At 37.2% G+C, this 12,163-nt stretch overlaps 1 protein-coding gene across 16 annotated transcripts in view; it reads right to left on the bottom strand.

Annotated features, from left to right (window-relative positions):
* The window catches only part of LOC105475486 (A-kinase anchoring protein 9), a 172,792-nt gene that overhangs the window by 77,668 nt on the left and 82,961 nt on the right, over positions 1 to 12,163 (bottom strand). For all 16 annotated transcript variants that reach the window (XM_071094804.1, XM_011730759.3, XM_071094809.1 and 13 more), the window contains 2 exons: positions 8,744 to 8,840; positions 6,822 to 6,914 (listed from right to left, as the gene is read on the bottom strand). In XM_071094804.1, the coding sequence (XP_070950905.1) occupies positions 6,822 to 6,914; positions 8,744 to 8,840 (190 nt within the window). The remainder of the gene's footprint in view (positions 1 to 6,821; positions 6,915 to 8,743; positions 8,841 to 12,163) is intronic.

Here is a 12,163-nt window from a genome sequence, read left to right as displayed (position 1 = left end):
AAAATGTGAAAATCAGTGCATTTCTAAATAACCCATGAATCAAAGAGGAAGACACAGGGGAAATAATATATTTGGATTGAATGAAAATTTGCAGAATGCAGCTTTAAACGTTGCTTATAAGGAAACATTGCTATACTTACAAGCTATAATGTTTAAAGGTATAACGCTATGCTTTCGAGTATAGCATTAAATGCACACATTAGAAAAGAAGAAATTCCCTTTAGAAAAGCAGAAGAAGAGCAAATTAAATCCAAAGCAAGCAGAAAAAGGGTATCAAAAAGATATGGGTAGCATTTGAAAATAAAAACAAAACCAATAAAAACAACAAGGAAACAAAAAGCTGAATCCTTAATATACTAATACAATCAATAAACCTCTAACCAATCTGACAAAAAGGTGAGAAATAGGGATAACACTACAGATTCCACAGACATTAAATAATAAAAGAATACTACAGGTGGGGCATGGTGGCTAACACCCATGATCCCAGTACTTTGGGAGGCCGAGGTAGGTGGATCACTTGAGGTCAGGAGTTAGAGCCAACATGGTGTAACCTCGTCTCTACTGAAGAAAAAAAAACAACCCACAAAAATTAGCTGGGTGTGGTGGTGCATGCCTGTAATCCCAGCTACTTGAGAGGCTGAGGCAGGAGAATCACTTGAATCCAGAGGCAGAGGTTGTAGTGAGCCGAAATTGTGCTACTGCACTCCAGCCTGGGCGACAAGAGCGAAACTCCATCTCAAAAAAAAAAAAAAAAGAATACTACAATACAACTTTACCTATATAAATTCAACAGCTTAAAGGAAATGGACCAATTCTTTGAGTGATACAAACTACCAACACTCATTCAAAAATAAATAGATAACTAACAGAAAACTAAATCTATTAGATAAACTGGATTCATAGCTTAAACACATATTTCAACAAAGAAAACTCCAGGCCCAGTAGCATTCACCAGCATATCTAAAATATATTTAAGGATGAAATAATACCAATTCTATGTAAATTACTCCAGAAAATAAAAGAGGCAATATATTTCAACATTGTGTGGAGGCCAGCATTACTCTGATATGAAAACCAAGACATTACAAGAAAACCAAACTTGAAATAATATTTCTCATGAACACAGACATAAGTATCTTTGCCACAATATTAGCAAACAGAATCTAGTAATGTATAAAGGGAGGGGGTTGTCTCCCAGAGGGCATGAGAAAACTTCTAGGGATGACTGAAATGTTTTATACCTTGATTGTGGTATTAGTTTCCCAACTTTTTTTTTTTTTTTTTTTACTTTTTTTTTTTTTTGAGACGGAGTCTCGCTCTGTCGCCCAGGCTGGAGTGCCGTGGCCGGATCTCAGCTCACTGCAAGCTCCGCCTCCCGGGTTTACACCATTCTCCTGCCTCAGCCTCCCGAGTAGCTGGGACTACAGGCACCCGCCACTTCACCTGGCTAGTTTTTTGTATTTTTTTAGTAGAGACGGGGTTTCACCGGGTTAGCCAGGATGGTCTCGATCTCCTGACCTCGTGATCCGCCTGTCTCGGCCTCCCAAAGTGCTGGGATTACAGGCTTGAGCCACCGCGCCCGGTCAGTTTCCCAACTTTTAACACTTGCTAAAACTCACCAGATTTTGCAGTTATAATTGGTGAATTTCATATTATGTAAATTATACCTCAGCAGAGATGATTACAAACAACAAAAAACACAAAGGAAGCTGTTGAAATTTTGAAAAATTGGTATCATAAAGATCACTTTCTTTTGTATATGCATTCAGATTAGAAAGAAATGACAGATAAAAGAATTCTGGTTTGGGGCCGGGTGCAGTGGCTCACACCTGTAATCCAAGCACTTTGGGAGGCCAAGGCAGGTGGATCTTGAGGTCAGGAGTTCAAGACCAGTCTGGCCAACATAGTGAAACCCCATCTCTACTGAAAATACAAAACTTAGCCAGGTGTGGTGGTGTGTGCCTATAATCCCAGCTACTTGGGAGGCTGAGGAAAGAGAATCACATAAACCTGGGAGGGAGAGGTTGCAGTGAGCAGAGATCACGCCATTGCACTACAGCCTGGGTGACAGTGTGAGACTCTGTCTCAAAAAAAAAAACAACAACAGGATTCTGGTTTGGAAACTTAAAAAAAACAGACTTAACTACCCTGTTACTCTTTCCTTTCCCTTCGCTATACTGTCTAAAAAATCCAACCAACCTGATTGGTCTCATTTTAAATTCATAACCACTACCTTTAAAATGGGCCCTTGGTAGAATCAGGCAATTTAACTCAACTTCCCTAGTTTACTCCATTTCTGATTCCTTCCCCTAGACAGAACTTTTCCCTCCTCTTAAACTTCCAACATCTTCTCTTTCTTTGTCTCTCTCAGGTGTTGACCTTGCTTCTTGTTTTAGTGAGAAAATGTAAGCAATTACTAGAAGAGAACTTTCATAGGCTCTGAATACTACATCTCAAAAGATATCCGAATAACAAACCAAATATTCTTTGCCTTCCTTCCTGTTATTATAAACTGCCATGCTCCTATCTAATGGCAACCATCCAGGGTACGATCTTCTAATCAAGAACACTACTCCAGCAACTGCTCCTCTGTATCCTAAATTAGCTATTTCCCTCCCTCTCTCTTCAATCATTTCCATGAGCACAAAAGTAGATGTAATACCTATTATCTTAAATAAAAACAAAACAGCAACAAGAAAAACTCACCACTTGACCCCCTACATCACTCTTTACCACTCTATTTCTCTGCTCCCCTTTTAAGTAAAACTCCTCAATATAGTTCATCTCCTCATTCTTCTCCTTCATTCTCTCTCAAACCCAGTCTAATCAGTTTGTCTACACCATGCCATCAAATGTGTTCTCGTGAAAGTCACCAATGATTTCATCTTGTAAAATCAAATGATTAATTTGCAGTAATAATCTTTCTTGACCTATTAGGAACATCTGATACAGTTTAATACATTCTCTGCTTGATAATAGTTTTACTTGGTTTCTGCCATGCCCATTCTTTTGTTCTTCCTATATCTAACTTACTGCTCCTTCTCCATCTCCTTTGTTTTTCCTTATTTATCTGGTCTCTAAACACTGACATGCTTCAGGTCCGTTCCCAGATATCTTCTCTATCTACACTTATTCCCTATATTAGTTTTTCAATTTTTTTCACTGCAATCCATGGCAAACATACACACACATAAAACAACATAAAACAACAAAACCACATGTTATATTATGACCCAAAGCATACACAGGTACATATGTGTCTATATAATTAAAACTTTCCATTAACATTAAAATCCTACTCCCAACCCCCTAAATGGATTTCATGCCTTAAAAATGAGTTACAACTCACAGTTTAAAAAACATTGCACTAGGCCGGGCGCGGTGGCTCAAGCCTGTAATCCCAGCACTTTGGGAGGCCGAGACGGGCGGATCATGAGGTCAGGAGATCGAGACCATCCTGGCTAACACGGTGAAACCCCGTCTCTACTAAAAAATACAAAAAAAACTAGCCGGGCGAGGTGGCGGGCGCCTGTAGTCCCAGCTACTCGGGAGGCTGAGGCAGGAGAATGGCGTAAACCCGGGAGGTGGAGCTTGCAGTGAGCTGAGATCCGGCCACGGCACTCCAGCCTGGGCGGCATAGCGAGACTTCGTCTCAAAAAAAAAAAAACCTTGCACTATATGCTAACTCCCAAATTTATATTTCTTATCTTATTTCCTAAAATCTAGATTTATATATCCCAAACACTGACTTTACTCAACATTTCCTTGGCTGTTCCTCAACATTTATATTTGGACATTTAGTAAATATTTTTGCATTTAATGAGTCAAAAGCTGAATTCTGAGTCTCCTCATTCCTCTTCAAAACTACTCCTTTGCAGTCTTTTCCATCCTACTAAAGAACTCTAAGCAAATACCAACTCCATTCTTCAAGTTGCTCAGGTCAAATAACCTAGAGTAATATATTCCCCTTAAGTGTGAGCCCTTGCCCTCTTTCCCTGTATTTCTTCCTCCCGTATCCAGGAAAAGGAAAATTCTCCTCCTGTACATCTGCAGAAAAGACAAATCTGTGCCAAGATTTCACAGTATTTCACCATGAATGTGGGAGTTGCAGGATTAAACTGAATTGTCCTCCAACTCAGCAGAGGTAGCAGCTGGGCAAGCAACCTTCACAAACTCTAGTCAAGTCTCCTGACCACATCTTAAAGACACCTGTTAGAGTAATTTTTGACCTTTCTTTTTGTCTTGTCTCTCTTGACTTTCCCTTTCATATTTCTTTAAAAGGTCCTCAACCTGATATCTTCCTGATTCACTCCCTCACTTCCTTTAGGATTTTCCTCTAATGTCACTTCATAAAGTCAGGCCTTCCATGACAACCCTATATAAAATAACACCATCTCACTCCCCATGGATTTTCCTAGTCCCGTTTTTTTTTTTTTTTTTTTCTTTATAGTACTTACCATCATCTGTATGTTGTCTATCTGTACCAACTAGAATGTAAGGTCTATGGAAGTAAAGATTTCATCCTCTTTTATTCTCTGTCATACCTCAGCCCCCAGAACACTGCCTAACAGTGAAATGTAAATGAATGTCTAATTTCAGTAGTATGTGCTCAAATCACAGGAGGACTCTAATGTGATATATACTGGGAATCACTACTCTTACTGGGCTTCTTCTATATAGCCTTGTGCTTTTAGAAAAATGATTCTCAGCCAGGCATGGTGGCTCACGCCTGCCATTCCAGCACTTTGGTAGGCCAAGACGAGTAGACTGCTTGAGATCAGGAGTTCAAGACCAGCTTGGCTAACATGGCAAAACCCTATCTCCACAAAAAAAATACAAAAAAATTAGTTGGGGTGGTGGTGCACACCTGTAGTACCAGCTACTTGGGAGGCTTAGGTGGGAGGATGGCTTGAGCCCAGGAGTTGGAGATTGCAGTGAGCAGAGATTGCGCCACTGCACTCCAGCCTGGGCGACAGAGCCAGACCCTGTCTCAAAAAAAAAAAAAAAAGAAAAGAAAAAAGAAAAATGGTCTTCAATCTTCTTCTACCATATCTGAGGGGTACAGAGTACAGCATAATCCCATCGGTACTGGTGACTAATGTCGACAATCTGTATTATTCTAGGACCAAGCTGGGCCATCAAATGTAGTCTCTTGGATCACAGTATCTTGGCTGCATTTAGAAGAGTCTTCACTGACCGGTACTTTAGTGCTTTGCTATCAGCTTGAGTGAGTAACGCTTTATAAAACATCTTCATATTACCACCATTATCACAGTAATAAGACTACTTTTAAGATAGTATTTATGAGTCTTTACTATGTATCAACTCATTTGCTAACTGCTCTGTAGGCATTAGCTCATTGAATCCTTATAAAAATTACTACTCTATCAGTTTCCTCTTTCAACATATAAAACGCTGAGATTCACAAGTAACTTTCCTAAGGTCACAAATCTAGTAAACCAAAAGAACAAGAATTTAAAATATGGTATATCCAATACCAAACCTCACATTAATTACTATACCCTGATACACCATTCCATTTGATAAATTTGTATAAGAGCTACATGCAAGAGAAAACTTGCATTCCTTCAAGAACTAGACATTGAAAGCTATAAAAAAAAAGATAGTGTTTCACTTTTCGCTTTAGTCATAAGTGAACAAGTCCTTATGGCCCAGATATTTCCTTGGGTCTTGACTTCCTCATCTAATTTATGTTTTTCCTAATTCCTTATATATTTCCTTTATATCCTACCAATCAATCCCACCCCTTTAAAATCCACATATTCCACTGGGATTGTTATATTAAGACAGTTGAAATATTATTAAAAAAAAAGCAAACTCATAATTCAATAGTTCCTGTATGTGTGTGTGTGTGTGTGTGTGTGTGTGTGTGTGTGTATATATATATTTTTTTTTTTTTAGATGGAATTTCGCTCTTGTTGGCCAGGCTGGAGTGCAATGGCATGACCTCAGCTCACCACAACCTCTGCCTTCCAGGTTCAAGTGATTCTCCTGCCTCAGCCTCCTGAATGGCTGGGATTACAGACATGAGCCACCACACCTGGCTAATTTTGTATTTTTAGTAGAGCTGGGGTTTCTCCATTTTGGTCAGGCTGGTCTCAAACTCCCGACCTCAGGTGATCTGCCCACCTTGGCCTCCCAAAGTGGTGGGATTACAGGCATGAGCCACTGCACCCGGCCAGTTCCAATATTAAAAGCCAACCAGGTATACACATTTTGAAAAGGAATATAAAGACAAAACAAATAGAACCATAACGTTACACTAGGTTATATGGCTAATATTAAAGAACGACTCTGGACACAGCAGATAAGCATACAGAGATGAGCAAAACTCACATTGATAAACTCCTTCACTTAGCCAGGAGCTAATTAATACTCACTGATAATCCTCCCTTAGTATCTGTAGGCATTACCTAACAAAGCTTTTCTGATTGGAAATAGATACAGATAATATACACAGTGGACCAACCACTTTCTCTTTCTTTTCCTATCTTCTTCCCAACTTTTAAGGAAGACCAAACTCCTTCACAAGGCAACAAATATATAGACTTGTTTTGGCATTCTGAAAAGCTTCTAATTACTAGTCTACATCAAAGAATGCTCTTCTCAAATAAAAGTTCACAAGATATTTTGTTTAAAGGCAACTATAATTGATATCATTATCCAAACACTTAAAGATGAACTATATATGAAACTTATAAAAATAAAGTACATACCATCAATAAAATCCATGCTATTTTTGAAGGCTCAAAGGGAATATAAACTAAGATAATCTTCCAGATAAGCTATAAGCTTACCTTAGCTACTTCTTCTTCTAATTGTTCTTGGTATTGTTTTTCAAGCAACTTAACGATATTTGTTTCCTCTTTCACTCCAAATTCACCAGAAAACTATATTTAAAAGCAAAACATGACATTTATTTACATTAATTATACACCACTTATTTTTAAACTTCTACCTCAAAATCTCCCCAAAGTATCAGTATTTTTAGAAAAGTTCTACACACTTTCAGCAAAAAATCAATTTTAATTCTCTCAATTAAAAACAATTTTAGTAAATAATTCTAGTAAATAATTATACTTACTACTGTGAACTTAACAATCAAAGGTGCAAAGAGGAATATGTTTACATATTTATAAATGCCAACATACAGTTCTAGAGTGGGAAAAGGATACTTACATATAACTAATACAATATATATGTGTGTATATATTTCCTTTTAAGTAAAATGTTAAACAGTGGCATTGTTTGCTCATAAAATTACAAGCAAATTTTCTTTTCTTCTTGGTACTTATTAATACTATCTAATTTTCTACAAATACAAAGTTACAGTTATCAATAGAAAAAACTATAAACTTTAAAAAAATATAAACATGTTCTCAGTATGAAAGTATTTATTTAGCAATTATCATGATATGGGATGAGTATAGCAGAATCAAGGAAATGTCTAACATCTTTCCTCTGTATACTGAGCCAGGAAGAACGATGATCTTAATTTTTTCTGTGACTTAAGAGCTAAAAATCTGAGTGAAGACCAGGGTTCAGCAGTTGCAGGTTTGAGAAAGTTGCAGGTGTGAGAAATTGAGAATAATACAATGCTGAGCAGAGGCAGGGGGTGGTTTAGTTAGATGGCATGTGCTGTAAAAGATGTGGAACTTTTATATACCGAATGGACCTTACTGGAGTAGGCCTAATCTATTATCCCAGCCCTACTGTCTTGGATTCTGGGGATTCCTAAACACTTTTTTCTTTTTTTGTTTTTGTGATGGGGGAGTCTCGTTCTGTCACCCAGGGTGGAGTGCAGGGGCGCAATCTCAGCTCACTGCAACCTCCACCTCCTGGGTTCAAGCGATTCTCCTGTCTCAGCCTCCTGAGCGACTGGGACTACAGGCAAGTGCTACCACGCCCAGCTAATTTTTTGTATTTTTGGTAGAGATGGGGTTTCACTGTGTTAGCCAGGCTGGTCTTGATCTCTTGACCTTGTGATCCACATGCCTTGGCCTCCCAAAGTGCTGGGATTACAGGCGTGAGTCATCGCGCCTGGCCCCTAAGCACTTTTCTAGAGATGGCCTGGTCCAAATTCCCATGCTGGAAAGACAAAGCTATGTTGACCAGGGCACTGAAACTAATTTGTACATAGCCCACATGTTACAAAAAACAAGATAAATCTTAAACTGTAACATATTTAAGGAAATATAACCCCTCAAACTTCCTCTGTGTTTTTCCTATGCTATAAAAATAGATTAAATTTCTTTTTTTTTTTTTTTTTTTTTTTTTGAGACGGAGTCTCGCTCTGTCGCCCAGGCTGGAGTGCAGTGGCCGGATCTCAGCTCACTGCAAGCTCCGCCTCCCTGGTTCACGCCATTCTCCTGCCTCAGCCTCCCAAGTAGCTGGGACTACAGGCACCCGCCACCGCGCCCGGCTAGTATTTTTGTATTTTTTAGTAGAGACGGGGTTTCACGGTGTTAGCCAGGATGGTCTCGATCTCCTGACCTCGTGATCCACCCGTCTCGGCCTCCCAAAGTGCTGGGATTACAGGCTTGAGCCACCGCGCCCGGCTAAATTTCTTTACATATGTATTCTGAGTTTTCTATATAAGGTATTATCCTCATATTTATTATGCTTACTTCTCAGCAACTATAGTAAACCAGACATAAAAATGATAGTAGAAAAATCAGTGTATATAACAGTTAAAAGATAAAAATTAAAAATATAATACCTCTATTGTACCATCAATATTCTTTTTCACACAACTTCCAGGGTACATTGTTCTCTGTGCATCAGATTCTGTAATTACCACCGAATCAACAGGGAAGCTGAATATAAATAAAAAAGGTTAAAGAATTAGAGTTGTATATGTGCTTTAGTGTTCATCCAAAATCTATAACACACATAAAATGTGTACCGGGGTATGGGAGACAAAAATGAGTCAAGGGTTGTAGGTACTGTAACTTAAATCATATTTTTGACTAATATTTCCACTTAAAAGAACACAATTGAGTAACAGTATTTTAACAGATGATCAACTGAATTTTATGTCATCTTACACTACAAATGTATGATATGGAACTATACATACTGACTTTTTTTTGGAGAGATGGGGACTCACTATATTACACAGGTTGATCTCAAACTCCTGGCCTCAAGTGATCCTCCCACCTCAGCCTCCAAATGTGCTGGGATTAGAGGCATGAGCCACTATGCTTGGCCAGTATTAACTTTTTTTAAAAAGTTATCTAAGATATATTAGTGACTTTTAAAAAGTTTGTAAAATCTCACTTTTATGAGAAACTTCTTTTAACATACATATGTATATTTGGATACACAAAGTTTGATTTTTTTCCTATGTGTCCACATCAAAAGTAACAACGTTTACCTCTAGTGGAACTCAGGAGCAGTGGTGGTACAGAGAAGAATCTTAATTTACAAATACTCACTTTTGGACTTTTTTGTTTAATTTTTTGGTATTCACATCTGTATTGTGTAGTTTTTACATGCATTCATTATTTAAAAAAATTTTTTTTCTTAAAATGCTTAACTTAGGTCATAAAAACTAAGATCAGTATTTAGGAACCATGGGAAAAAAATAAAAGGAGGAAATTATAATTTTCATTTCTGGCAAATACAATTTTCCACACCCATTTTCATGTACAACTATGTTGCTTTCTTAGTTCGACCCTCCTCTTGTCCACATACCTTTCTTTCTCGTATTCTTTTCTATCCTAAATTCCGTCCAAAACTGGGCAGATAAAAGTTGTCATCATCCCATTTCATAACTTATACAACTAAACCCCTAATGATGGCCATTTGATTGCTTCCAATTGTTCACCATTACAAACAATGCTATAATACAGATCTTCACAAATGTATCTTGGCACACTTCCATGGATGTTTCTATATGATAAAATCTTGTAAGTAATTGTTAAGCTTAATAGTTCATGTTTTAATTCAGGGCTATATTCCAAAAAGTTTTATTAATTTTATTATCATAATTGTATCATTTAAGTATTTTCTCAAAACTTCAGCAATCGGGGGTCATAACAATTGTAAAACTTTGCTAGAACATGTATGTCTTTATTTTTGAGACGACATTTTCTTTCAAACATTATTGGCCATTTAGGTTTTTCCTGCTGTGAACTACCTTCTCATGTTCTATGACCATCCCATGCTTCTAAAAACTTGTTCTTCTTGTCTTTCTTCTCTGCCCTTTCCTGCTTCTTCTTTATTACTATTTTGTCTCTGTTTTCCTCACTGTCCCTTGTATATACTCCTCTGATTCTTGGCTTTATGTCTTGGATCTTATTTTCACAGCCTAGAAAATCCTCCTGATTATCTATCCAGCCACTATGATCTAAACTCCAAAAAGTACTACTTAGTCCACAATGACTTCATTCTTTAAGCTTTACAGTATTTGAAAGTGTTTACTCCAAACTGCAAAAATAGTCCGGCATAAACTTAATTCACTGCTCCCCTCTTGCAATTAAGCTCCTACTATCTGCAACCCCTGTTGAATTTCCTATTTATGTGATGTACTTTCATTTTCCATATTCCCTAGGCTCAAGCAACACAGAGTTATCTTTGTTTTTTCCCCTCTGCTTTGTTTCCAACATTCCTTCCATTGCAATGTCTTAATACTCATCCTTCATTTCCATTTTGCTGTTATTACTCTAATAGGCAGTATTACAGATGTGCAGTAAAAAATGCCACAAAGAGATGGGTTTAAATTCCAGCGTTTTAGTTATATCACTATGTTATATTCCCCAACCATTACCTTCAAAAATTATTGCAAGTAATTATTATTTCAGTGATTACACTGAAGTCCCTGGAAGGAAATAGCCACATTACATAAACATCTAATTCTACCTCCAGGATATCTAGCTAAGGCTCTTTTTGGTTACTGTTTCATTTAATCCTCACAATCTTAAGGGTAATTATTATTATCCCTATTATTATTTAGAGATGTTTAAATAATCTGTCCAAGATCATATAGTCAGTAAAAGGTCAAATCAGGGTTAAATGCAGATCTGTCTGACTAAAACCCATGATCTTTCCAACATCAGAGTGTTTCTCTTAGAGGTTTCTAGTATGAAACACCCAATATTTGTTAAAAGAATGACTCAATTATTTTTCTTAACCATTTCAAGTCTACCCACAGGGAACAGTATACTCTATTCAAAATGTGTTACAGTTGTGTCCAAAATATGTGATGCTATTTACAAAAAAATAATTTTGACTCATTACTATTAGTAAGAATGAGGATGGTGGTGAGTAAGACTCTTTTTGGTAGGGGTGCAGGGAGCAAATGAATGGTTTTGGTTCAAAGGCATTGTCAACACATTTCCACGGAGTATTACAGAAACTCTGAGAGAGGGTGGTGAGCTGGCAGAAGCCCAAATGCAGGAATAACAATGTAAGCCTACGTTTCCAGAAGCCTCTCTTTTCTTCATGCTTTGGAGAGAAAGCATCATTAATTAAAGGAAGATTACTTGAAATGCTGACTGGTTATTAGAAAGTTCTTCCTAATCACCTATTTTGTTTCATATCAGAAAGCAGTGGTTTCCAAATGTCAATCTATGGGTTCCATGCCTCTGAATTATATTGTTAAAAACACAAATTTCCATATTCTATCTCAAAGTTATTGAGTATGACTCTCCAAATTATAATTCAGTGATCTTTCATTATAAGTATTAAAAAAATCATATTAAAGTTCAAAAACTTCCACTATTTCTGATGTACGGTCATGTTTAGAAACCACCAATCTCAAAGAAAATGGGAGCTTTATAAGGCTAAGCCAATACCAAGCAAACAATTCCAAAGCCCTATGTAGGTTCCAAATACAGAAGAGTAACGACTAGTTCCAAACAAGTAGACATTCAATTTTCATTCACTATCCAAAAAAACTGTTGAGGTTTTACTAGCAAGTGCCTATGAAGACAGTGCTAGAATAGCAGAGCCAGCCAAAGTTAGAATAAATCTCTGAGGGTTTTATAGAGCTAGTTATATATTATATCATACTTCCCAACTAAATTATAAACTGTTTATTCATTAAAAAAATAACTTATTGAGTACCTATTATGCGCAGAGAATTATCTTAGGTGTTTGGGACATATCACTGACCTAAATGGAAAAAGAGCCCCAC

This window comes from Macaca nemestrina, chromosome 4, assembly GCF_043159975.1.
Source record: "Macaca nemestrina isolate mMacNem1 chromosome 4, mMacNem.hap1, whole genome shotgun sequence".
NCBI classification, from domain to species: domain Eukaryota; kingdom Metazoa; phylum Chordata; class Mammalia; order Primates; family Cercopithecidae; genus Macaca; species Macaca nemestrina.
Note: the sequence above shows the minus strand (reverse complement) of the source record. Positions and strands in the feature narration are given on the sequence as shown.